This window comes from Bos mutus, chromosome 15 (genome assembly GCF_027580195.1).
Source record: "Bos mutus isolate GX-2022 chromosome 15, NWIPB_WYAK_1.1, whole genome shotgun sequence".
In the NCBI taxonomy this organism is placed as follows: Eukaryota; Metazoa; Chordata; class Mammalia; order Artiodactyla; family Bovidae; genus Bos; species Bos mutus.
Genome location: NC_091631.1, coordinates 29,843,958 through 29,869,665, shown reverse-complemented (window position 1 = coordinate 29,869,665; position 25,708 = coordinate 29,843,958). Strand labels below are relative to the sequence as shown.

General features: G+C 52.5%; 2 protein-coding genes across 3 annotated transcripts in view; one reads left to right on the top strand and one right to left on the bottom strand.

Annotated features, from left to right (window-relative positions):
• Positions 1–344: 344 nt before the first annotated feature.
• ATG16L2 (autophagy related 16 like 2) lies at positions 345–21,041 on the top strand. 2 transcript variants are annotated; one of them, XM_070383782.1, is made up of 18 exons: positions 345–511; positions 2,403–2,502; positions 3,064–3,154; positions 8,720–8,793; positions 9,060–9,311; positions 9,424–9,489; positions 9,859–9,972; positions 10,976–11,038; positions 11,561–11,669; positions 12,015–12,120; positions 12,835–12,905; positions 13,155–13,226; positions 13,335–13,455; positions 13,783–13,888; positions 14,880–15,029; positions 15,237–15,284; positions 15,396–15,497; positions 15,800–21,041. In XM_070383782.1, the coding sequence occupies exons 1-18, from the start codon at positions 394–396 to the stop codon at positions 15,885–15,887; spliced, it is 1,851 nt and encodes a 616-aa protein (XP_070239883.1). In that variant the 5' UTR covers positions 345–393; the 3' UTR covers positions 15,888–21,041. The 2 variants fall into 2 exon arrangements, with proteins under 2 accessions (XP_070239883.1, XP_070239884.1); XM_070383783.1 differs by lacking the exons at positions 345–511; positions 3,064–3,154 and having other exon boundaries at positions 2,416–2,502; positions 15,800–21,040.
• A 954-nt stretch (positions 21,042–21,995) lies between these two features.
• Positions 21,996–25,708, bottom strand: part of FCHSD2 (FCH and double SH3 domains 2) — a 244,638-nt gene continuing 240,925 nt past the window's right edge. Inside the window, exon 20 of the mRNA XM_005893521.2 lies at positions 21,996–25,007. Within this exon, the coding sequence (XP_005893583.2) occupies positions 24,924–25,007 (84 nt within the window). The 3' untranslated portion in view covers positions 21,996–24,923. The remainder of the gene's footprint in view (positions 25,008–25,708) is intronic.

Below are 25,708 nucleotides of genomic sequence, written 5' to 3'. Positions count from 1 at the left end.
CAGAGTGTCTGTTATTGTTGACTTCGGTCCGGGAGCGGTGGGGTTAAGGAAATAGGCCCCGCCCCCCCCCAGAAGCCCCGCCTGCGGAGCGCGCCAACAGGAGAGGGAAGCCGTCTCAGAGGCTCCGATCTCGGTCCTCGCTCACAGCTCCGACTGCCATAGGAGCCCCCAGAGAGGTGAGACTTTTTGTGGACTCCTGGTGGTCTAGACCCCGTCGGCGGTTCCCTGCCGGTTTCGTTCCGTTCTCCCCCCAGGACCCCACTTGGTACAACCCGGGGATTCCCCGCCGCGGCCCGCCCCCTGACGTCACGGAGTCCCCTCGGGGCCCCGCCCCTGCTCGGCCGCGCCTCCCTAGACTAGAACCGCGCGCGGTGCTGGCCGGAGAGGGCGGCCATGGAGGGGCCCGGCGTCCTCGGCGCCCCCGCCGCCCGCTGGAAGCGCCACATCGTGCGGCAGCTTCGACAGCGGGATCGAACGCAAAAGGCCCTATTCCTGGAGCTGGTGCCGGCCTGTGAGTGCACTGCGCCCGGGGACCGTCGAGGGGATGGGGCTCCGGCCCCGGGAGAGGGTTTGGCTGGCTCTTCCGGTTGTGACTCAAGTGCACCGATGCCTGGTCGCCTCCGAAGCCTGGGGCCTTCTGGCCCCTCTATCTATTACGCCCCATCTCCGACTAGCCAGCGTTCCTACCTTTTCCGATCCAGGCTCTGCGGCGAACCCCCCTCTCCTGGACCGAGCTCCCTCCTGGTTCTCCCCCTCTTTCTCGCCCCTCAGGGCCTGGGATGGGCTGGGCTTCCTATGCACGGGCTCATAAGCCAGTGTTGGATTTTTAGGGTCTCTTAGCCTTCCCCTTCCTGGGAAGTCCCCAGGACCTATCAGCCCATTTGGTCCCTATAAGCACAGTGAAAGATCTCGGGACTGGCCAGAACAGCTACTTCTAAACTCTGAATCTCTAGAGAGGGAGCTCAGAGTCCGAGGTTTCGCCACAGACAGGTGATCCTCGTTCAGGTTTTTGGAGCATCTCGGTGCCCAACCAACCCCAGCCTGAGGGGGAAGTAGGGGCTCCAGGCTGCAGAGGGAGGTGGCTGAGCCTGGGGAAGTCAGATTCTGAGAATTGTTTCTGGGGAGCTGGTCAGGAAGGGGTGTGGCAGTTCAAGCCAGGATGAGCAAGTGTGCATCTGTGTGTGCACCTCTGGTTATCTGAGATTGTATGTCTGAGGTTCAAAGTCTAACCACAGTCCCTCCAGCTCCAACACTGGTCCTAATCTTGGCTGCTGCTTAACCATCTCCCCCAGCCTCACAACTGAACTTATTGCTCTCGTCCTGGGACACTTCTTTGCAACCTTCCAAGCTGTTGATCCTCTCTGGGGATGTGAGGCCAGCCCTCTACCTGTAGGCAGCCTCACTTCTCCACTGCTCTAATGGACAATGGAACCCTCCAATATGAGAGAGGAGTCACCCCCACCGACCCACTGGGAGCTGCAAATCTGTGGGAGTGGAGTGATCCTGGAGGGCTGAACTCAGAGACATTGCAGGTCCAGTCTTCTTTGTGGTCTTGGACAAATCTTAACCCTAAACCTCAGATTTCTCACTCATAAAGTGGGCAAAATGGCATCCTCTTTAGATTTGCTAGGGGGGCCAGAACAGTGCCCTGGGGCTTGGGGTGGGGTTTTGTGTGAGAACAAGGCCGGCAACTTAGGTGATCCAGCAACCTAGGTGATTGACCTAGGTGACCAGTAGGGAACAGGGAGAGGGAAAGGGGCTGAGGAGTCAGGCCTGGGCCTCACCTCTACCCCACCCTGAAACTGATGAGAAAAGAGGAAATGACCAGGGATGGGGTGGAGGGGCTGTATTCCAGGGTCTGTAACAGAAACTACCAAACTCAAGAACTTTCTGTTCTGGCCTGAGGGGAAACTTACAACAACCCAGGGGAAGTCAGGACTGTTTTTTAGTACTGCTACAGAAAGTTAGAGCTCCTGGAAGGGAAGTATCTTGCCAAAGGCCACAGGCTAGTGGAGCTTAGTTTGTTTCATCACTCTAGGGCCAGGCCCTGTCTTGGGGGAGGTTGAATCAATCCCTGGCCCCTTCCTTCCCTTGAGACCCTCAGCAGGCGTTGGCCAGCTATCTCCTTTCCCCTAATGGGTGTCCTTCTCTGTCCCTGGGAGAGCAGGTCTTCTCCTGGGAGGGTCTGGGGGTTATGCTCTTAGGAGGCTGTGCAAGGGCTGGAGGTCCTGATGGAGCTGCACTCATCCCCTGCAGGCAAGGCAGAGCCCAGCCTGCCAGTGGCTCCCCCTTCTGCATCACTGGACTCCTGCAGCCCTCCCAGCCAGAGAGGTAGCTTGTCTGCCTGGGGTCTGCTGGAAAGTGTCCATCTTTGCTCCAGGCTCACCCTTTTGCACCCCTAGATAACCGCCTCCTGGAGAAAGCTGAGCTGCTGGCCCGATTCTCAGAGGAGCTGCAGCCAGAGCCAGACGATGTCACTCCCTCTGTCCACCAGGGTCCCTGGTGAGTGTTTGTGTCTGTGGTCACAATGGGCTTCCTGTGCCCCGGCCCTGCCCCCACCACCTCTGCTGGGTTCATTCTCTCCCTGGCACCTCATTGGCCCTTGGCTGCTACCCAGGGGAGGGGGAGGCAGGCTCTTGAGCCTTCCCCCAGGCCAGCTGCTTAGAATGTCCTTCTCAGTTCATCTCTCTGCCTTTATCCCACCCCTCCCCCTCAGCCCCTCTGCACATCTGTCTTTCTGTTTGCCTGATTCTCACCTGATGCCTACAGAAAGTACATGATGCCACCTATTTCAAAGAAGGAGTGAAAATGAGAACCAGGGATGGGCTGGGGCTCAGAGTTGGAGATGCTTCTTGAGAGGGGTCCTGGCAGGGGAACTCTGGGGCAAGCCCAGAGCAGAGGAGTCATGGGCAGCTCCAGTTCCTGGAGATTTGATCTTTCATCTGCTGACTTTTGGGCTCCCACCTTCCTCAGGAGAAAATGCATAGCTCTGGCTTCAGACTTTTCACACGCATCCTCTGGATGAACGGTGGGAAAACGAACACCGCTCTGATTGGTTGGCAGGGAGAAGGAGTCACACCAAGGCCTATCACCAGCAGCTCTGAGGGTGAAGTGGCAAGAGGAGGCGGAGGGGCTCCGGCTGGTGTGTGGAGAGGTAGGCGGGGCAGGGGTCTGAGAGAGAATGGGGTGGGCCCAGGATCCAGAACTTTGAGGCTGGGAGATGTGGTCCAAGGGAGCCAGCAAGTGAGGGAGATTCCCCAAGTCCAATGCCTTGAGACCAGACAGGGCTCAGAGTGCTCTCGAGCTTGGCCCTGGCAGCCTAGGATGAAGTGGGCTCCAACAGTAGCTGGAGGAAGTGAGGTGAGAGCTCGGGAGGAGTGTGAGGTGTGCAGGAAACAGGCAGCCTCTGTTCCCCTTGGATGGTTCAGCCTGCTCTGCTCATCACTTGCCCTGCAAACCCTGGGGCCCAGCACCAGCTGACGCTCAATACACATTTGCAGACTGAAAATAAGGTGGTCCACCTCCATGGCGGGGTGTGCTACCTCTACCTGATACTGACCACCCCACCCCCCCCACCTCTCCTGCTGCCATGGTGTCTCTTGGCTTTTGTTGCTTCTGAACTTCCTTTTTGGGAAGCTACTTTCCCTCCTCTTTATCCCCCTCCCTGTAGATGTGGGTGTTCTTTAGAACTTGGGTGGGTTCACTGACTCCCGTGGACTTTCTGTGTTTGCTAACTCCCAGATCCATCTGTAGCTCAGGTTTCTCTTAGGAGCTCCAGACTCTTTCTCAGCTGCTTTTTGGACTTCATATCTAAAACCAGACTCATCGTCGCCCCTGTAATAATATGGTCAACACTACATTGATGATACTGGGTTAAGTGTTACTTCAGCTAATCCTCTACTTTATGGTTTCAGAGGAAGCAGAGGCTTTGAGAGGTAGAGCCAGGATCTGAACTCCCTCCTACACGAATCTGCTTTCTTTGATCTCCATTTATTCTGTCAACAAATATTTATTGACAAGTACTATATTCAAGGCACAGTCAGTGCAGCAGTAAACAAGACCTGGCCCCATGAACCTTCTAGTCCACTGGAGGAGGCTGAGGAGCCATTAAATACCTACCTAGATGTTGTTGTTCAGTCACTAAGCTGTGTCCAACTCTTTGCAACCCCATGGACTGCAGCGCACTAGGCTTCCCTGTCCTTTGCTGTCTCCCAGCTTTTGCTCAAACTCAAGTCCATTGAGTTATTGATACCATCCAACTATCTCATCTTCTGTCATCCTCTTCTCCTGCCCTCAGTCTTTCCCAGCATCAGGGACTTTTCCAATGAGTCAGCTCTTTGCATCAGGTGACCGAAGTATTGGAGTGTCAGCTTCAGCATCAGTCCTTCCAATGAATATTTAGGGTTTTTTTTTTTTTTCCTTTGGATCAACTGGTTTGATCTCCTTTCAGTCCAAGGGACTCTCAAGAGTCTTCTCCAACACTACAATTCAAAAGCATCAATTCTTTGGTGCCCAGCCTTCTTTATGGTCCAAATTTTACATCCATACATGACTACTAGAAAAACCATAGCTTTGCCTATATGGACTTTCATTGGCAAAGTGATGTCTCTGCATTTTTTTTTTTACTTAAAAAAAGTATTTATTTTTAATTGATGGATAATTGCTTTACATTTTGTGTTAGTTTCTGCCATACATCAACAGATGTCTGCTTTTTAATACACTGTCTAGGTTTGTCATAGCTTTCCTTCCAGCAAGCAAGCATCTTTTAATTTCATGGCTGCAGTACCATCTGCAGTGATTTTGGAGCCCAAGAAAATAAAATCTGTCATTGTTTCCATTGTTTCCCCATGAAGTGATGGGACCAGATGCCATGATCTTCATTTTTTGAATGTTGAGTTTTAAGCCAGCCTTTTCACTTTCCTCTTTCACCTTCATCAAGAAGCTCTTTAGTTCCTCTTCACTTTCTGCCTTTAGGGAGGTATCATCTGCATATCTCAAGTTGTTGATATTTCTCCTGGCAATTTACGATTCCATCTTGTGCTTCATCGAGCCTGGCATTTCACATGATGTACTCTGCATAAAAGTTAAGTAAGCAGGGTGACAATATACAGTCTTCACATACCTGTTTCCCAATTTGTAACCAGTCCATTATTCCATATCTGGTTCTAACTGTTGCTTCTTGACCCACATACAGGTTTTCTCAGGAGGCAGGTAAGGTGGTCTGGTATTCCCATCTCTTTAAGAATTTTCCACAGTTTGTTGTGATCCATGCAATCAAAGGCTTTAGGGTAGTCAATGAAGCAGAGATAGATGTCTTTATGGAATTTCCTTGCTTTCTCTATGATCCAGTGAATGTTGGCAATTTGATCTCTGGTTCCTCCGTCTTTTCTAAACTGAGCTTATAGATCTGGAAGTTCTTGGTTCACATACTGCTGAAGCCTAGCTTGAAGGATTGCCAGGTCACTTGCTCAACTAATGTCCAGCTGGGACTATGAACCCAGGGAGAGCCCCTCCCTCAGAGCCCCTACTGTAGTTGCAGCCACATTTGAGAGGTGATTCTCAAACATCTGAGCCCCTTTCTGGGCTGTGAGCACCCCAAGGATTGAGCTATCTTTGCTTTGTCCATTATATCTCTGGGGCCTGTCTCCACAGTCCATGCTGATGAATATTTATAGACTAGGTGATAAATGCGGAGAAGGCAATGGCACCCCACTCCAGTACTCTTGCCTGGAAAATCCCATGGACGGAGGAGCCTGGTAGGCTGCAGTCCATGGGGTCGCTAAGAGTCGGACACAACTGAACGACTTCACTTTCACTTTTCACTTTCATGCATTGGAGAAGGCAATGGCAACCCACTCCAGTATTCTTGCCTGGAGAATCCCAGGGACAGGGGAGCCTGGTGGGCTGCCGTCCATGGGGTCACACAGAGTCGGACACGACTAAAGCGACTTAGCAGCAGCAGCAGCAGCAGGTGATAAATGAGGTAGATACTTTGGCCATCTGATGCAAAGAGCCAACTCACTGGGAAAGACCCTGATACTGGGAAAGATTGAGGGCAAGAGAAGAAGGGGGTGACAGAGGATGAGACGGTTGGATGGCATCACTGACTCAGTGGACATGAGTTTGAGCAAACTCAGGGAGATAATGAAGGACAGGGAAGCCTGGCGTGCTGCAGTTCATGCGGTCACAAAGAGTCGGACATGACTTAGTGACTGAACAACAATTGTTCAGTCAACAATTGGGACTTCCCTGGTGGTCCAGTGGCTAAAACTCCACTCTCCCAATGCAAGGGGCCTGGGTTTGATCCCTGGTCAGGGAATTAGATCCCACATGCCACAACAAAGACACACCTAAATAGTTTTTTTTTTTTTTAAAGGATACTTAAGAAAACGAGGTAGATCATTCCCCCCTCCATTGGTAGTTATCAGTCAGGAAACCCAGGGTCACCACTGCCCTTCCATCCATTGCAACCTTCCATCCATCCTGAGCTAGTCACCAGCTCATGGATCCTGCCTCCAAATCCATCAACTTCTACTTCCTGTACCCCATCTGACCTGGTCCAAGTTATTCTCATTACTCTCTGGATAACTCCTCTTTTGGCACCCTGTCCTTTCTCCATTCAGTACTCAGAGTGATATATTTTTTATAATAAACAATGATCTCTATTAAAAAAGACAAGTAATACACAAATACATGCTTGTTGTGAACATTTCAAGAGAACAGAAGTCCATAGAGTAAAAAAGTAAAAGCCCCTTTTGCCACTCTCCCCATTATCAGTTTGGTGCCTATTCTCCAAAGCTTAGCCTGGCTCCCCAGTTGGGTTCTCCAGCCTCAGGTTGCATTTCCTGCCCCTCTCTTGTCCTGAGCTCCTGGTCCCCTTGTCTGGGCTACTTCCAGGCGCCCCTTGTCCTCAGCACTGCCTCCTCATGACATCCTCAGCCACAAACCAGTCAGTTCCCATTGGATACGCCAAGGACAAGGAGAGACTTTTTCTTTAATTCTTAGTCCTGTTTCACACATCACAACAAACATGTGTTATCATTTTAACTTTTTACTGAAATAATTTTAGATCCACCGGAAGTTGCAAAGACAGCACAGAGAGGTCCTGTGCAGCCATTTACCCAGTACCTCCCAGTGGTCACATCTTATGCCTGACTGTAGCACACACAGTCAGGGAGTAGATGTTAGGATGACGTGTATACAGGTCTTTGTCATTTTGCCACCTGTGTAGATCTGTGTGCCCATCAAGATATAGCACAAGTTCATGACCACCCTGTTTTAGTCACAACTCAGCCCTCTCCTCAGACAATCCCTAACTCCTAACCACTAATCTGTTTTCCACCTCTATTATTTGGATTTTGAAAAGCATCAAAAAATACTGAATCCCAAAACATCAATGAAAGTATATGATAGGTGAGGAAACAGAAGCGAGGGTCAGATTGTTTAATGGTGGAAGGAATTATAAATGTTATAAACTGGGCCGGGGCTTCCCTGGTGGTCCAGTGGCTAAGACTCCATGCCTCCTAATGCAGGGGGTGCAGGTTCGATTCTTGTTCAGGGAACTAGATCCTGTATGCCGCAACTGAGATCTCATGTGCTGCAGCTAAGACCTGGCACATCTAAATAAATATTAAAAAAGAAAAAACCTGGGCCAGTTATAGACCCTGAATGTGCAAGGCCCCTACCCCAGCCCACACACAGGGAGTCAGTGCAGGCAGACACCAGCCTTGCTCCTCAGTCCATCTTGCACCAGGCCCACTCGAGGAAGAGCTCAGGGACGGGTTAGTAGCAAGAGCCCCCAGCTTCAGTGCTTTCATGTTCCTCTTGCCACTGCGCTGGGCACTGCTTCTCTAAGCATCTGTCTCTCTCACTGACCCTTCAGCTCTGTGCTTTCCCCAGCTCTTGGCTCTTGGATGGATGGTTCAGTAAGGCGGGGGACAGATGAGATGACCCTCCCCGGACTCTGGGGCTGGGGGGCAGCTCCAGTATTCAGTCTGGGCCCTGTGCTCGCACAGTCCATTCCTGTTCTTAGCCTGCGTGCCTCTGCTCAGAGCATCTTGTTGCTCTCTGGGACTTAGGCTTGGTAAGCCAAGGCTTGGAGAGGTGGGGAACAGAACACACATCCCTTGAACACTTGCAGCCCTTTACTTGGAGCATGTTAGGTGGCCTGGGTTCAGATATCAGTTCTGCCACTTAGCTGTATGACTTTGGGCAAGACACTTAACTAGAGAAGTGTCAATGTCCTCATCTGTAAACTGGGGAGAATGGCAGTAACTACTAGATTATAAAAGAGTTGGTACTGTAGAGTGCTCAGAACAAGACCCAGCACATGTTAAGTGCTACATAACCAGTCACCATTATTTGAAATACTATTCCTTATAGTAATTCAGTGTTACCCTACGAGGTAAGCACTACTATTCACGTTGGACAGGTTCAGAGCGGTTAAATCACTACCGCGGGTCACAGAGAAAGTGGTGATGCAAGGAGTGAAACTCAGGTGTTAGGCTACAGAGCCTAAGGCCCTTCCGTTGATCCCTGAAACAGCCGTGTATTCCTGTGCTTCATGCCTTAGCTGTCTGCTTCTCAGCTTTCTGCTGAGGTAGGGGGCGGGTGGGAAGAGAGGCATACCCCGTCCTACCAGTCTCTCCCGCTGGAGAGGGGCCGGAGGCTCTGCCCAGAGGCGCCCATGCCTACCTGTCCCACGCCTCCGCCGCTGCAGATGGCCTACCAGGTGGTGGAGAAGAGCGCGACCCTGGGCACTTTGGAGTCGCAGCTGGAGGAGCGGCAGAGCAGGTGAGGCGCGGGCGGGGCGCACCTCGGGGAGGCTCCAGGCCATCACTGCCGGGGTGGGGGGCGCGGGGTCACCCCGCGGGTCTCCAGAAGGGCCCGACAGCGTAACGCCCCCTAGGCCTGTGGCTGGTCGCAGAGGCCGGGAGCTGCAGGACTTCGAGGGAGACGTGGCTTAGCCTCCGCGCTGGCCGCGTGGCCAGGAGCAAGTCTGTCTCAGCTCTCAGACCGGTTCCCCCAGGGTGGTGACGGAGATGATCCCGGTCCTCTAGGCTGGCAGCTCTGAAGGCCCGCGTGGAGCAGCTGGAGGAGGTTCGTGCGAAGAAGGCCGGACAGGTGCACGCGCGGCGCGCGCTGAATGAGGAGCAGCGGGCGGCTTACGAGGCGCTGCGCGCGCGCGTTGGGCACCAGGAGGCGGCTCTGCGCAGGCTCGAGGAGGAGGCGCGCGACCTGCTGGAGCGGCTGGTGCAGCGCAAGGCGCGCGCCGCCGCCGAGCGCAACCTACGCAATGAGCGCAGGGAAAGGTGAGAGCGCCCCGGGGGTCAGTCTGGGAGGCGAGCTGTCCTGGTAGGGAGGGGCCCGACCCCCCTGTCCCGACACGTGAACCACCCGACTCTGGAGGCTTTTCTATCCCAGGGCCAAGCAAGCGCGGGTGTCCCAGGAGCTGAAGAAGGCAGCCAAGCGGACAGTGAGCATAAGCGAGTAAGAACGGGGATGCGCCGGGGACCTGTCTGACGAGCCTCCGCTGGGGGCTCTGCAGTGCCCTTCCCACCCCCACCCCCCCGCCCCCAGCCCCGGGCCGCTGCTGTTCTACCCTGCCCCCACCTGCCTGCGGCCATCTGTGCACCTGACCACAAGTGTGCACAGTCACCGTGCCGAAGCCCCCGGGGAGACTGAGCCCAGGACACGTGCGGAAACAGGTGGTCATAGGAGCCAGCATCTGCGCCCACCACACATGCTCCCGCACTGACCCTCGTCTCTGGGGATGCCAGTCTTCACCGAGTAGGGCGCAGGGGCACGGAGCGGCTGGCCTGGTCCCTTAGTCGTCCTAAGCTTCATTCTCTCTCCCAGGAGCCCAGACACACTAGGCGATGGGATCAGAGAGGAAGCAGAAACTCTGGTCGTGGCTGCTAAGCCAGGGTCCCTGGAGAGTGAGGCTGGTGAGAAATGGAAGCGGCCCTTCAGGTGAGGACTGTCCCAGCACTCTGAGCTGGTCCCCTCCAATCTTTCTAAGGTGAGGACTATCCCGAGCTCAGAGCTGGGCCCCTCCAGTCTTCCTAAAGGACCTTGGGCCAGCCTTTGGGTTGAGAGGGCTTTGCGGAGAGACTGGGGTACTCTTGGACCCCAGGGCAGCTGAAACTTCAGTACCTGGAGCCCCTTGGGGTCAGTGCCACTCCAGGGACTCCAACCTTTGTCCTCTCCTTTTTCCTCCTTCCTAAGACCAGAGCTCTGGGGTTGGGATGGCAGGTTGGTGAAAGACGGTGACAGGAGGGAGCTTGTGGGCAAGGCCCAAGGCTCAGCTGTCACAAGCATGCGTGTACACACATGGGGACATCAGAGCATGTATGTGTACAGACTTAGGTGAGCGTACCTGAATGCGTGTGAAGCATGTGTAGATGTGAACTCACATGGGTGGGACCTGATTGAGGCTTCAGTCCTTGGGTGCCCCTCCCTCCATCTCCCCCATCTATCTTGATTTGCCTGGCATTGAAACTGCCCCCCTCCTCTAGCCCTTTCTTGCAGGTGGCTGGTGTCCAGGCCTCAGGGTGGTGAAGGAACCCTGGGGAGGGGCATGAGATGCTGGTCCTCAAAGCCTTGGCAGCCCTGGTGGGCCGGGTCATCTCAGGACACATGCTTTCCTGGGTATTTCTGGGGTCTAGGTTTCCCCACACCCCTGTCGCCAGCCTTGTGCTATCTCAGGTTGAGGGCACCTCCATCCTACCCCACAGGTCCCAGCTCAGCCTCCCATGAATTTTGTTGGGGGGCACCTGGGTGGTGAGGCAGTTTTTACCTATCATGGTGAAACTGGGAGACTTCATTCCAAATCCCTGCCCTCCTCCACCTTCCTGGGACTGCCCTGGGTCACCGTGCTCTCCTGGCATTGGAGGAGTAAGTTCTTCTTCTGGCTCAAGAGTGTAGGGATGAGTGACTGCGGTCCAAATAAACATCTCTCTCAATTCTGCCCCAGGTCAGCCTCTGCCACCTCCCTGACGATGTCCCGCTGTGTGGATGTAGTGAAGGGGCTTCTGGAGTAAGTGTGTGTGCAGCGCCGTGTGTGTGAAGGTGTTGGGCGCCTTGGATGCCTGTGTCAGACTCCTGGAGCCCAGGCCTGGGCTGTGTATGAGTCCTGGTCTGTCCTTCCATACTCTGCGCAGCACTGTGTGTGTGTCTCTGCTGAGCCCGAGGCAGGAGCTGGGTGCATGGCCTCATTCCTAGCCCCTGCCTGGCTGTCTTCTGGGCTCTGTCCTTCATCCAGGGTCCTCACAGGGGACCAAGGGCTCCAAGGTGAGGTCAGACAGGAACTACCACTCATTTGGGAAACAGGCTCAGAAATGTCAGGGCTTCGTTCAGGGTCACAGTGTCAACCAAGCAGTGCTCCGAGGTTTCTCAGGGTCCACCAACCCCGTCCTGCCTCTGTACTTGTCTCAGTGCCGCTGGCCATGTTCTGCCGCCTTCTGTGTCTGCTTCCTGTTGCTGTTGCTTCAGGAGAGCTTGAAGGGCCTTCTCCTTCTCAGAAGGCCTTGCTGAATGCCCTCCTGACCCCCTCCCCCAGTTTCAAGAAGAGAAGAGGCCACTCAATCGGGGGAGCCCCTGAGCAGCGATACCAGAGCATCCCCGTGTATGTGACCACCCGACTTCCCACCCAAGCTCATGATGTGCTGGTAAGGAGGAGCTGGGCCAAGTGCATGGGGTACCATATGGGAGTGCCGGTCCCAGGAGCAGTCTCAGGAGGCTGGGGAAGCAAGGATAGGCCCTTCAGTGGGAGCAGTTTTCCTCCTACAGCTTGTGCTGGGAGCCCTTCGGCATTTTATAACGAGAGGGAGAGACAGGAGGCCAGGTAGGGGAGTACTGGGAACATGGGAGGAGGCGTGGGGCCAAGTTTGAAACTTGAGTTCAGAGAGAGACCTCATGTGTGCAAGGATGGTGACAGAGAGCTGGCTGTGAGTGTGCACAAAGAGGCGTGTGTGGCGAGGACCAGGAGCACTGACCTCCCTTTTTCCTCACAGGATGCCCACCTCTCCGAGGTCAGTGCTGTTCGTTTTGGCCCCAACAGCAGCCTCCTGGCTACCGGAGGGGCTGACCGCCTCATCCTCCTCTGGAATGTCGTGGGAGGTGAGGGTCGCTGCCTTCAGGCAAGCTCAGTCCTTTCTCTCCAGACCTCACTCTCAGCTTGCTCCTTGGGAAAGGTGTTGGGTCTCTCTGTGTTTCCTCACCCGGTCATCCTTGTGGGTAGTGGCCAGATGACCCCTTGGCAAGAGTTCTGGGCTCAGTGCTCCTAAGAAGGGCAGAGCCTCTCACTTCCTGGAGTCGAGGCCTGCACGGTGGGCAGGGCTCAGCTCAGATGGTCCCTGTTGGGGTGGTGAGGATACCATGTCAGGACATGCTACGGGGATAGACCCTTGAGCAGGTCTCTTGGGTCCACCAGGCCACCTAGCATCACTGAGCTCTCAGAACTCAGTTCTGAGACACGTGTTAGCTGTCTGCTCTGTGCTCTGAAGATGGGGGAGCACTGGGGAGCGAACGCTGGCTCCTAGAGGCTTCTTGGAGGAGGCAAGTCCCCAGCTGCCTGGCCTGGCTTGCTGTGTGACCTAGGGACAGTCCCTTCTCTCTAGTCCTCTCCGGACATCTGTGAGGTGACCTGCAGCCCCCTGCTGGCAGTTCAGGAAGGTGCAGCCTCTAGCTAGAGTCCCCCGACCCCCAAGAACAGACCCAGCAATTCTGTCCTCTAACTTGGGAGAGATTCATCTTCCCACTCACAGTACAGGCTCCTCCGTTTCATGAGATTAGTGACTTCATTTCGCTTGTTCCTTCCCCTGGTCCCCCCAGGGCACCTGAAGGCCAACCAGACTCTTGAAGGAGCTGGCGGCAGCATCACCAGTGTGGACTTTGACCCCTCGGTGAGAGGACCTGGGTGGCATGGGATGCCCCTCCCCGAGTCTCCACACCGGGCAGGTGGGGCTCTGGGGGAACATCATGGGTATCCTAGAGCCGTGTGTCCTGAGAGGGTGCCTGGATAAATCCTTCTCCTGGGCCTTGATTCTCCTCTGCCTGCCTGGGTGACCTGGGCCAGGGGAAGCGCTGAGGCGGCCCGACTCCAGCTTTCTGGCCAGGCCCAGGATCTCTTCTTTCCTGTCCCTTCTCCCCAGGGCTCCCAGCTACTGGCAGCTACTTACAATAAGGCCGCCCAGCTCTGGAAAGTTGGGGAGGCACAGTCCAAGGTGAGGTCTGACTGCGGAGGCAGCCTGGGGGTCAGGGGTCATGCCTCGGGTGGAGGGGTTGCTGACAGGGTCTTGGCCATGCCCTTGACACTTCCCTGGGATGCACAGGAGACACTATCTGGACACACAGACAAGGTGACGGCTGCCAAATTCAAGCTGACGAGGCACCAGGCAGTGACCGGGAGCCGGGACCGAACAGTGAAGGAGTGGGACCTCTGCCGAGCCTACTGTGAGGCCCAGCCCTCCCCTTCTCCCCTCACCAGGACCCTTGCAGGCGGGGCCATGGGGGGCTGCAATCTGATCTCTGGGAGGGGCTCCAAGACTTACAGGCATTTGGGATGAAACCTCCTAAGGCTCCTCTTGCGTCCTCCATTGGTGACGCTTTTCCTGGTTTCTTGGTTACCTCAGGCTTTGGGCTGGAAAACAGGGGCCTGGGTTCTAGTTCTGGGAGGACACTGTACCTCTGGGGCTTCTGGGCTTCAGCATCTCCACACGTCCAGTGGGCTGGCTCATAATCCTTCTCTGAGTCCAGGGTTCTCTCTACTCCTTGGTTTAGGTTCCAGGACCATCAATGTCCTTTCCTACTGTAACGACGTGGTGTGTGGGGACCATATCATCATTAGTGGTCACAATGACCAGAAGATCCGGTTCTGGGACAGCAGGTGATAGGTGCAGGCTGTGGGCAGGGGAGGTGGGACAGGGCTCCTGTGTTCTCTTCCTTTTTCTGGCCATGGAGCAGCTGAGGGTACCTTGGGGAAGTGAGGCTCTGGTGGCCTCTGTGCTAGGCTTGGTCCCTTGAAGGCTTTGTGGCCTCTGGAGAATTGTGCCTCCTTATTGACCCTTGATCCAACCACCATACTCTGCTGGGTCTTGCCAACCGAGTCCCATGTTCAGTTCAGTTCAGTCGCTCAGTCGTGTCCAACTCTTCGCGACCCCATGAACTGCAGCATGCCAGGCCTCCCTGTCCATCACCAACTCCCAGAGTTCACCCAAACCCATGTCCATTGCATTGGTGATGGCATCCAATCATCTCATCCTCTGTCGTCCCCTTCTCCTCCTGCCCTCAATCTTTCCCAGCATCAGGGTCTTTTCAAATGAGTCAGCTCTTCACATGAGGTGGCCAAAGTATTGGAGTTTCAGCTTCAGCATCAGTCCTTCCAGTGAACACCCAGGACTGAACTCCTTTGGATGGACTGGTTGGATCTCCTTGGAGTCCAAGGGACTCTCCAGAGTCTTCTCCAACACCACAGTTCCCACGCAGTCACCACTTTTTAGTCAAAAAGAACCCAAGAGCCCAGCGTCAGGCTTGAATGGTTTATAAAAATAGCTAAGGCTAGAACCAGAGCTAGAGCCAGCCCTGCCTCAGGCTGCTTCTTCCTCATCTGTAGCGATTGCCTTTGAAACCCTTTGCTCTACCTTTCACATATTTAAAGACAGACTTTCATTGCTTTCCCCCCAGTACTTCTTTTAGTGGCTCAAGGGTTTCAGGGGCTCTGGCTTCAAGTAAGTTCCTGCTGGAAGGCGCTGGCTGTGGTGGGAGATTAGTTGTCAGCCTTGGGGCCTGAGGGCTGGCTCTGGACTTTTGTTGGTCTGTCAGGAGCAGCCTTGTCAAGGTGATTGCTCCTCACCCTCGTCTCCTTTCCTGCTCCTCAGGGGGCCCCGCTGCACCCAGGTCATCCCTGTGCAAGGCCGGGTCACCTCCCTGAGCCTCAGCCACGACCAGCTGCATCTGCTCAGCTGTTCCCGAGATGACACACTCAAGGTCATTGACCTGCGTGTCAGCAACATCCGCCAGGTGTTCAGGTACCTGCCTTGTGTCCACCGGCCCTGTGGCTTTGACTGGGGCAGCTGGGCCTGTGAAAGGCCTGTTGGTGGGGGGCCCTCCGTGGAGGCCCCTCTGGACCAGGGCCTGCTGAGGTGCTGAAGCCCTTGACAGAGGGGAAGCTCGTTAAGTTTTGGGCTGAGGGCAGGAAGTGGCAGCCCCCTCCATCCTGACCTGTCTATTCTCAGGGCTGATGGTTTCAAGTGCGGTTCTGACTGGACCAAAGCTGTGTTCAGGTGTGTCCATGAGAGCACCCGTGCCTGAGTGTGTCCTGTCTGTCTGGGTGTCTGCATGTCCATGTCCTTACCTCTGGTCTTTTCTCTCTTGCTCTGCTGTGGCTCCTGAAGCCCAGACAGAAGCTATGCCCTAGCAGGGTCCTGGGATGGAGCCCTTTACATCTGGAACGTGGACACTGGGAAACTAGAGAGTAGCCTTCGGGGACCCCACAGGTGAGCATGGCCACTGACCACCACCCCAGCCCCACGGCCAGTCCTGCTAAGCGGATCCCAGGTCCTGACATGCTTGGGCTCTGGAGCCCCAGGCCCGTGTCCCATGCCTTCCATCCCTGCCCCCAGAGCCCTTCACAGCTCAGTCTTGCCATGTGCGCCTGGGTCCACTCCCACCACAGCCCTTAGAGCCCACTTTACAGTGAGGCGATGGGCGCAGAGAGGCCCTCACACAGCCCAGGTCCAGTGAGGAGGGGCAGGGCCAGCTCCCGACGCTCCTGAATCCTGTCTCTCCCTCTCCTCAGCGCTGCTGTCAACGCCGTGGCCTGGTGCTACTCTGGGAACCACGTGGTGAGCGTGGACCAGGCCAGGAAGGTTGTGCTCTGGCACTAGCGCCACGACTTCCTTGCCTGAGCTGAGGCTCTAGTCTGAAGCCTGAAGCCGGAGGAGTTCCCCACTGCCCCAGACACTTCAGAGCTAGCAGCGGGGTGGGGGTGGCTCAGGGTGTTTAATGGGTAAGAAGGCCTGGCAGGACCTGGCCTGTTGGTTTAAAAACAAGGTGTGGGTTGGTGTGTGTGTGGGGGGAATCACAGTATTATTTTGTTTTTTTATCTATTTCTTCACTTTCCTGGCAAAAGTGGGGGAAAAAAATGCATTTAAACTGGTATGTGCTTGCTTCTCTTCAGCATTTAGGGAATGGAGAAGCCTCTGGCTGGAGGCACATGGAGACCCAGGCTTGGTTCCAGTCCCTTCCATACAGAGCCGGGGCGGAGCGGTCTTATCAGGAGACAGCAGGAAAAAAGGCCCAGAGGCAGCAAAGGGCAGTGGTTTTGGAGCCGTGGACGTTTCTCCTGTGCTCCAAGATAGTCCTGGTTCTTGGGCCCTCTCTTCAGGTGCCCAGGGTAGACTGAGGCTGAGGAGGGACCATGTGAGTTCTGAGAGACGAGCAAGAGACAGCCTGGAGGGGGCCCTGTGGAAAGAAGCCTAAAAAACCAGAGTGACGTCAGGTACTCTGAACACCAGGCCTGCCTTTAGACAGGGCCATGTTCGTGTCCCAGAGGCAGACCCTGGAGTGGGTGGGGAATACCTTCCGCGTGTGTCAGGGAGGACAGCCATGGGCTGGGCCAGGGCCTTCACTTACTTTAACAGATTTAATCCACAGGACAAGCCTCTAGAGCAGACGTAGTAGGGTGGAACCTGGGCACCCCACTTTCTTCCCCAACCGAGGGCATGGAGGAGGGTCAGAAGGACAGCCACTGCTGGTCACCGGGTGTCGAAGGGGATGCCTATCTCTGAGTGATGGGGGCTGACCTCTGGGGGTCTGCCTAATTGAGAGTCAAAGGCTTTACTCTGCAACTCTTGGCCTCCTCTGTTTATTACCTTACAGAATCCTCCCTGGGGAGTCCTGCTGCCAGTCCCAGGGTTTTGGAAAACCATTTCCAGGATGGGCAGGAGAGAGCTAAGAGCCTGGACTCTGCAGCTAGACTGTCTGGGTTTGAATCTCTGCTCTATTATTTAGTAGCTGAATGATTTTGAGCAAGTTACCTTCATGTCTTTGTGCCTTAGTTTCCTCCTCTGTAAAAGGGGCTAACAGTAATATCTACCTCAAAGATTGTTGTAAGGACTCAGTGTATTAGTATTTGTAAAGTCCCTGGCACAGCGCATACCCAAATCTACACTCTGCTGATCCCAGCTCAACCCTGGGCTCTGGTGACATACCCAGCTGCCTCCTAGGCATCATCTCTTCCCCTCACACCCCACATCTTCTTGGCCACAAAGTCCTGGGGCTGTTGTGTCTAACTCTCCATTCCTGCTGCCACTGCAGGCCACCTTCTCCTAGACCTGCTATCTCTCCAACCTAGACCCCTTTTTGCCACAGCCAGAGTGACTTTCTGAGGATGCATGTTGGTCAGACATCCGGCCCTTTGAAGTTCTCCACTGCCTGCAGAGAAACTCCTTACCCGCAGGATGTGGCCCTGCTGGCCTCAGCTGCATCTTCACCTCCTTGCTGCTCTGCAGTGTGTCTCACACAGGGTTTTCTCTCTGCCCAGAATGTTCTTCCTGCCCAGCCTCTAATTCAAATTTGTCCTTTAGGATCCCCTCACTGAGAGCCTTTCCTCACCTGCCAGGCCGGCTAGGAGCCTCCTCCGTCTCTGTGCCTCCCTGCTTTGGGTCTGCCTCCCTCTGTCTCGGTCAGGGAGCTCTTGAAGGAGGCCAGGATGGGAGCAAAGCACTCTCTGGGATCAGGCCTCAGAGGCACAGAGAAAGCCTCAGGAGATGTTTATTAAATGATTAAATTCTCTTACTCGAGGACTCAGCAAGTCTGACAGTCGAAGTCTCTAGCGGCCACCAGGAGTCAGCAGCTGCCTAGGTCTGCCGAGGCCATTTTCCCACCTCCTGGGGTGGAAAGACCAATGCTTCCAGCAGCCGCCATTACTGAGCTGTCAGGCCCTGTGCCTTCTATCCAGTATCTTACTTGTTCTCCCAACCACCTTGTGATGTAGCTATCTTACAGATGAGAAGATCAAGGCTTAGCGAGGGTAAGTGATAGATATGAGGTCACCAGAGCTGGCACAGCTGGACTGTGGTCTTTAAACTATTAAATATCAGAGAATCGGGCTCCCAGTTAAGCAGAGCTATAGGGCATTCCCTGCCATGCTCCAGCGGCGCGCCCACGGCCTCCACCACCAGGTGGGCGATTCTAGCTCCCTGGACTTCCCTGGTGGTCCAGTGGTTAGGAATCCACCAGCCAATGAAAGGGTCACAGGTTCGATCACTGCTGCACATGCTGCAGGGCAACTAAGCCCATGTGCCACATCTACTGAGCCTGTTCTCCAGGGCCTGCAAGCTGAAACTCCTGAAGCCTGCCTGCCTAGAGCCCGTGTTCTGCAACAAGAGAAATCACTGCAAGGAGACACCTGTCCACTGCAACTAGAGAGTAGCCCCCTCTCACTGCAACGAGAGCAAGCCTACATGTAGCAACGAAGATCCAGCACAGTCAAAAAAAAACAAAAACAAAAACAAATTACTGAAATCCCTCCCTGCATCTTCTCTTCTTCATTCTGGCTCTGGGAGCCTATGTCTGAGCCTGGAGGATTAGTATCCTTTGAACTGAGGGACATGCAGGGCTACAGGAGGGACATGAACTTGATCCTGGAAGGCTGTTACCAGTTCCACCATCTGGGGCAAGCACCTCCCGGGACTGCAGTGGAGACGGCTTAGAGGACACAGAAGCGGTCATCAGGAAATGCCCTGACTCAACTCCTGGCAGAGTGCCCTCCATTCCCCTCAAGCCTCCCTTTCTTCATGGGGCAGCACACGCTTGCCTCACCTCAGGGAGCACGTGCACACCTTAATTTACTTGGAAGGAATACTTCCTGAAGGAGCAAGTCTGGAGGGTCAGAAATGGGCCTAGGCATTCCAGGGGATGAGGCAAGTGTGAGGAGAAGGGTTGGTAATGCCATGCAGGGGAAGAGCTCGGAGGGGTGCCAGCTGGGCAGGCTGCACCTCTAGTCCTTGCGGTCCTGGGCAGGGCCAGAACCCTGTACGGAAGACTGCTCTGGGTTTCCGTTCTCCAGTCACTACTCAGGTGTTCAGTCGCTACTCAGCCTACTCTGAGGTTGCTGGCCTGAGTTTGTTCCCTAAAGTCCAAACTGTCACCTTTGGGACTTCCCTGGTGGTCCAGTCGTCTTTGCAAGGTAGGAGGCACAGGTTCGATCCTTGGTCAAGGAACTAAGATTCCACATGCTGCAGAGCAACTGAGCCCGTACGACGCAACCACTGAGCCCGTGTGCTCTGGAGTCAAAGAACCACACAAAGGAGTCTGAGCCACAGCAAAAGACCCCGCGTGATGCTACAGAGGTCCTGAGTGCCGCAACTGAGACCCGATGCAGCCAAATAAATAAATATAAAAAAAAAAAAACCCTTCAAAACTGTTGTCCTTGCTGTCCATACGGATTGAGGTCCAGAGAGGAACCAGCAGAACCAGGATAAGAATCCAGGCTCCTGATTCACTCTTCTCAAAACTGGAACCTGGTTCTGCAGAGGTGCTGACCCATCTTCTGGAGGAGAGGTTCTAGGTTCCACTCCCAGTTGTCTTCCTGAGACCGTGGGCAAATCACAGTGGGTGGATTTTCCCCACCTGTGAGACCCTTCCTGCTGCATGGCTCTGGGCCTCACCAGTGGGGACCTGGCTCTTCCCCAGGTTGGTGTACAGACATGAGTACCGCCTCCTCTGCCAGCCTGAGGCTTGAGGGGGAGACACGACAGAGGTTCTTGTCCTGGGCTCTTACTGCCCCTGGTCATCTCCCTGTCCTGGGAGAGGCACCTTGGCTTCAAACTGCTGTTGCCAAGTCACCCCCACCAGACATAAGCCCTCTGGTGACAGGAATGGGAACTGAGCCATTTGTGTCTCCATGACCAGAACGTGGCCTGGGGCAGTAAGTTGCTGACTGGACAGTGATTGAGCAGAGGTGGTCTTGGACCTTAGTTCTGCTCTGGAGGAATCCTGGTGGCACGAGGTGTGGACCCATCTGTGATATGTGAAATGCCATGTCTGGTACACGCTGTTTTCTTTTTATAGATGCACATTTCACCAGTCAATAATATTTCAGCTTATCTCTGCATTATCTTACTCGATTCTCCTGGCTCTTATGAAACTCGTATTGTCTTCTCCTTCCCACTTTACAGATGATAAAAGCAAGGCCCAGAAGGGTGAAAGGATGAGTCTAAGGTTACAGCTAAGTGAGGAAGCCCAGGGACTTGAATACAGGTCTCTTAACCACTCCCCTGCTGTTCACAGGAGCAAGTGAGTGACAAGAAGCATGTGTATTTGTTTAGCACACAGTGTGGAAGAGGTGTTCCTTTCTGTTTCAGGATAACATTCCAGTAAACTATTTCCAGACCAGGGCTCTCTGAAACAGACGAGACAGAAGTACTGCATTTATGTTTTCAGCCAGTGGGACCAGGGGAAAGTGGTTCAGGAATCAAACGCCCTCTGGAATTAATTCTTGACAGATCAAGCGGTAGGTAACAGCCTCTAAGAGGAAACTTACACTGGTTGTGTTAAGTTGTAGGATTTGGGGACAAATTACAACTCTCTCCTTATAAACCAAAATTTCTGCAACTTGGTTGTATTTTTGTCGTGAAAAACAGCTTCATAATGAGCAATTAAATGCAAAGATTCAGCCAGATTGTGTCATAAAGCCACTCAGAGGCCAAAGAAATAACTTGCCTCACTATAGAAAGCTTTGGCTGGGTTCCCTGGGCAGTGAGTGAAGGGTGCAGCACAGTGAGATTACAACCCAGAGGAAGGAGTTTGTTTTGTCCTGGTGGAGAGTCCAGTGGCTTGAATCTTCAACTTCTGGCCATCCCAAGAGGTCTGTTTTAGTAGAGTCTTCTCAAATACTGTGACTTTTTGTGTGATGTTCTCATTGTGCATCTACAAACTGAACTTACGTGGAACATAAAGGTTGGATGAGTCCTTGGAAATCATCTCATTCTGCTTCTTTTAAAGCTGGGGGGTGTGGCAGCCCAGTGGAAAGGGTATCCATCAAGCGGTGGCAGGGCTGAGGCTGCAGGATATCCTCCCACTCGCTTCTGCCTGCCTGTGGCTGTGGGCTGGGGTGGGCGGGGCGGGTTATAGAGGAAAGGGATTCAGGTGCTGTGCTGTGACTCTGGTTTGGCTGCCTCACGTTTAGTTCCTATGATGAAGGAGGCCCCGCTATAACTATGATACAGGGGTGGGGCAATCAACTTAATTCTGTCCCCTGGTCATAGACCAGGCCTCTGGTACCAACGGTAGTCTTAAATGTGAGCACCTTTCATTAGCAGGGGAAGACAGAAGATGGAGATGATATTAATGTGTACTGATAGCCCTTAACATATTTATGGTAAGGCACTTTCACACCCACTCCTTCCTTTGGGCCTTATGACAGCTCTGGAAGGACAGCAAGGCACAGCTGTGTAGGGGAGGTGCTGAAGGTGGGGCAGTGATGCTGAGGAAGACCACGCTGTGCTGCACACTTCACATGTCCTTCTTGAAGCCACGGCATTACTAGGTTTCTGATGGGGACACTGAAGCTGGGTTCCACAGCTTCAGTGGGACCCAGGATTTAACTCAGACCTTCTGAGTCCAAAGTCCACGTTGTCTTCTATGCTGTTGGTGGGAGTGTCAACAGATAAAATCATTTTGGAGGCCAATTCGGCAACATCTGACAAAATCAAACCTATACATATTTTTTGTGGTGCTAGTGGTAAAGAACCTGCCTGCCAACACAGGAGATGTAAGAGATGCAAGTTCGATCCCTGGGTCAGGAAAATTCCCTGGAGGAGGGCATGGCAACTCACTCCAGTATTCTTGCCTGGAGAATCCTATGGACACAGGAGCCTGGTGGGCCACGGTCCACAGGGTTGCAAAGAGTTGGAGATGGCTGAAGCGACTTAGCATACAGCATGACAAAATGAAATACACACGTACATTTTTAACTCTTAAATTACACATTTAGGAATTTAGCTGATATTTTTACTGGAACAAATTTATAAACAATTAGGTAAAAAGGTATTAATTTCAGCTCTCTGATAGCAAATGAATGGATACAACCTCAACATCCATCACTATAGGAATGTTTAAATCATGCTATGCCCAAACAATGGAATATAATGCTGCCTTCAGAAAGAATGAGGTAAATCTAAATGTATTATATAATTTCACATATGAAAAGGCAATGTTGGCACATGTAAGTTCTATGCACAGAAGACGTCTGGAAGGTTACATATCATACTTGCCCAGCTCTGGAAGAGGGTTGTGGGGGCCCTCCTCAAACAGTGGTCCTCACTGGGGTGGCTGGTAGCCAGATGGACTCAGCTTTCTACCTGGAATCCTCCAGCCACCCCTGTAAAATCTCCTTCTCTTGGCTCATGACTCCTCAGGGTAGAGGTTTAGGAAAAGGACAGAGGACTACAGAGTGCCCACTGCTGGGAGTCAGCAGTCGCATCAGTCTGAGGGGACTCAGTGGCCTCCTCCTGGCCCTCGCAGCTGCAGATTTGGGGCTCCCTCAGTCACCTCAGCACATTCTCTGCTTCTCCTGTCCAGCACATATCATACAGTACTGTCCTCAGGTGTATACTGTTTTTTCTCTCCATGGAAAGAACCTCGATGGCCAAGGCCACAACTTACTTATTTTTATTTCTAGCATTCAGGGTATTACCCCTGGCAGGTGGGTGGCACGAAGGGCTGTTTGTTCCATGGATGGGTTAATTTACTTCCCTCTCTTTGTATCTGTTGTAAGATTTAAAGGAGGGCCTGAGAGTGTCTTTAAAAGAAGCACTGTCTATTTGGAAAAGCCTGTTTACCCAAATCTTGTAAGAAAAACTTAGAAAACGTAATTCCATTTTTTTTTTATTATTCAACATTTTATACATAATAAATACAAAGTTTTTACAGCCACTGTAAAGAAAGCACTTCTGCACAGAGGTGCCTCCTCTGAGCCCAGCCCTGTGCACTGTGGTGCGGGGTTACATGTCCTGGAGGGACGGGTTCTTATTAAAAAGGAGGCATATTTTTACAACTTCGTTTTTTTAAAATAAAATTAGCAGCTCTTCCAAAAAATATTTAAAATATAACAAAAGATTTCAAATAACTCTCTGAGAATGTGGAAAACCCAGATTCAAGGACAATTTTGCTAGCTAAAGAGAGAATACAAGACTGGGTGGCAAGAACTGCCCAATTTCAGCACTTTGAAGATTTTTAAAGTGCTTTGAAGATTTTTAACTTGTCCACAAACCTTAAAATCCTAAAAAAAAAAAACCCACCCTTTTAATTTCTTTTGTAAACTTAAGAATAAGTTTGATAAACACAAAAAGACCTCAAATAGATCAAAAGGTTTTAAGAAATGCAAAAAAAAAAATAAAAATCCTCAAATCAGAGAAGATTCATCAATGGATACTGTCATTAAAGTGATCAAATGACTATCTGAAAACTTCTTCAGTTTTATTTCTGGTCAAAAATCCCATGGGGACATTTGGCGAGCATTTCAAGTTTTTAGAGATTCTTAGGAGGGATGGCATTTTCAAAGCAAAAGACAACTTTTGGATTAAATTCTGAGAATTTTGATTTTTAAAAAAAAAGGAAAAAAAAGCAACTGGCAAACATCCCTTAGTTCCTAAGTAATGCACTCCCTATCTTCCATTGGAGGTGGAGGGCCACCAGAGGCCTCTGGGAGCCACTGCTGTGGGTTTGTTAGTCTGCAGGGAAGGCTCCTCCTGGCTCTCCCTGTGACATGGAGAACTTGTCCTTTCCTTGTCAATTTGCACCGTGCAATCCTTTTGTCCTTCTTCATAGGAAGCTGGTTTACTCCTTGAGCCACAGATTCTTCCTCCCAAGGAAATGTCAGGTCAGTGGGACCTGGGAAGCTGCATTTCATGTGGTGGGTGGCTGCTGGTCTGGGCCAGCCACAACTTGGCTGCCTGGGCCAGTGGACTAGCTTGGGAATAAAATAATGCTAGGTGCCTCTCCAGTAGAGAAGCTTGACAAGGCAAGTATGTGTCCCCAGTTTTATCAAGACATTCAAATTCTAAGGATACTGGTCATGATAGTATATGCTGCAAAAATTAAGATGAAAAATACCCAAATATAAAAAGAACACTAAGTCGGCTCATTGCAGATCTGGAAGCTCCATTTCTGCTTTAGCCGCAGCCCCCTTTCTATTAGTCTATGTGATGGATGAGATTCGGCTACTAGTTCAGCCCCTCCATGTTAGCTCTGCTAATACTAAATGAATGGCATAAATATTAATACAAAGGACACTGTTAATTGTTTTAAATCTGTTAGCTGTGGAAGAGATGTGCATTATTGCAATCGGTGCTAAACTCAGGGCAGTCTACTTTTTTCCAATAAGGTTTCAGTTTCTCAGTTTGGGGACCAACTGCGGGGAGGAGCCAGCCTCTCCTGAAATCCCTCCTGCTGCTTTCCTTATGTAGCCAACATGATCTGATTAAACTCAATCAGATAAGCCAAAGCCACTTGAAGAAAGATGAGCATCTCTGCCACGTCCTCGTGGCCACAGTAATATACTGTACGAGTGCATATGATCAGCATCTCTGTGACTGTGCCCTGAACGAGGCCTGGTCTTGAGTCTCATACAAAAATGGGTCCCTGGTAGGCAAGAGGACTGTTCCCCTTCTCTGCTTCTAGGGCCCACTAGGATTTGTGCTGTGCTAGGAGAGATGACATAGAAAATGACAACAAAAAAAGGCACGAAATATTAAAAACGTGGGAGGTGTCAACCAGGCCACCCGGTCACATATAGTCCTCCTTGTTTTTGCTCTGTTCGAGTCATCATCATGCAAGCAAAGGTGCCTAAAAAACAAGACTGGCCAAACTCCAAGCCTGGCCTTGATTGTAGCAGTAACGGACAGGCAAACCCATCATCACACCAGTGTGATTTCCACATCCTCGATCTTCTCTGCGGGCCTTCGGTGGTTCTGCGTAGGAGGAGGGGGAGCTGCCCGGACCTGAGCAGGAAACCATCACATGGTCAGTCAGCTTCCTGATTCAGTGGCTGAAGCATCGAAATCTGACCAATCATTTATTCAAGGACATGGGCACTTGAGGGCTCTCAGAAATGTTCTAGGCATGTGCTTTCAACTTAATTTTCGCAGCTTCTTACATTGAGAAGGACAGACTGCTCTGGATGAAATGTGAAACTCACGATTCAGGTTCTTCCCTGGGCTGAAAGCCTCATGGCCACAAGAGTCTTTGTAGTCCTGACAACCTTGGCCCAAGCAAAGGCCTAGAGTTGGAAGCGAGAGAGAGCAATGCTTGGAGAACTGAAAAACCTTTAAACATGTCTTGGAAGGAGAGATGCAAGAGATGAGACTAGAGAGACAGGCTGGGGTAAGTCATGAAGGGCCTCATTAAGTCATATTTAAAAATCTGAGCTTTATTCTGTAGGCAAGGAAGAGTCTTTGGGGGATTTTAAGCAGTAATACCAGATGTGTGAAAAGATGACTCAGATAAAAGTTTGAAGAAAACAGTGGTGGAGGGCAAGAATACAGGTTGACAGTTTTGGAGCCTCCTGTGGTCGTCTGAAAGAGAGCTGATGTTGGCTGGCACTGGGGGAATAGAGGGGGACAATCTGACAGTCATCTCTAGGTAACCCTGGCAGGCCCTGCGATGACTCTTCACGAAAGGCAGGGTCAGGGAGGTGTCACGA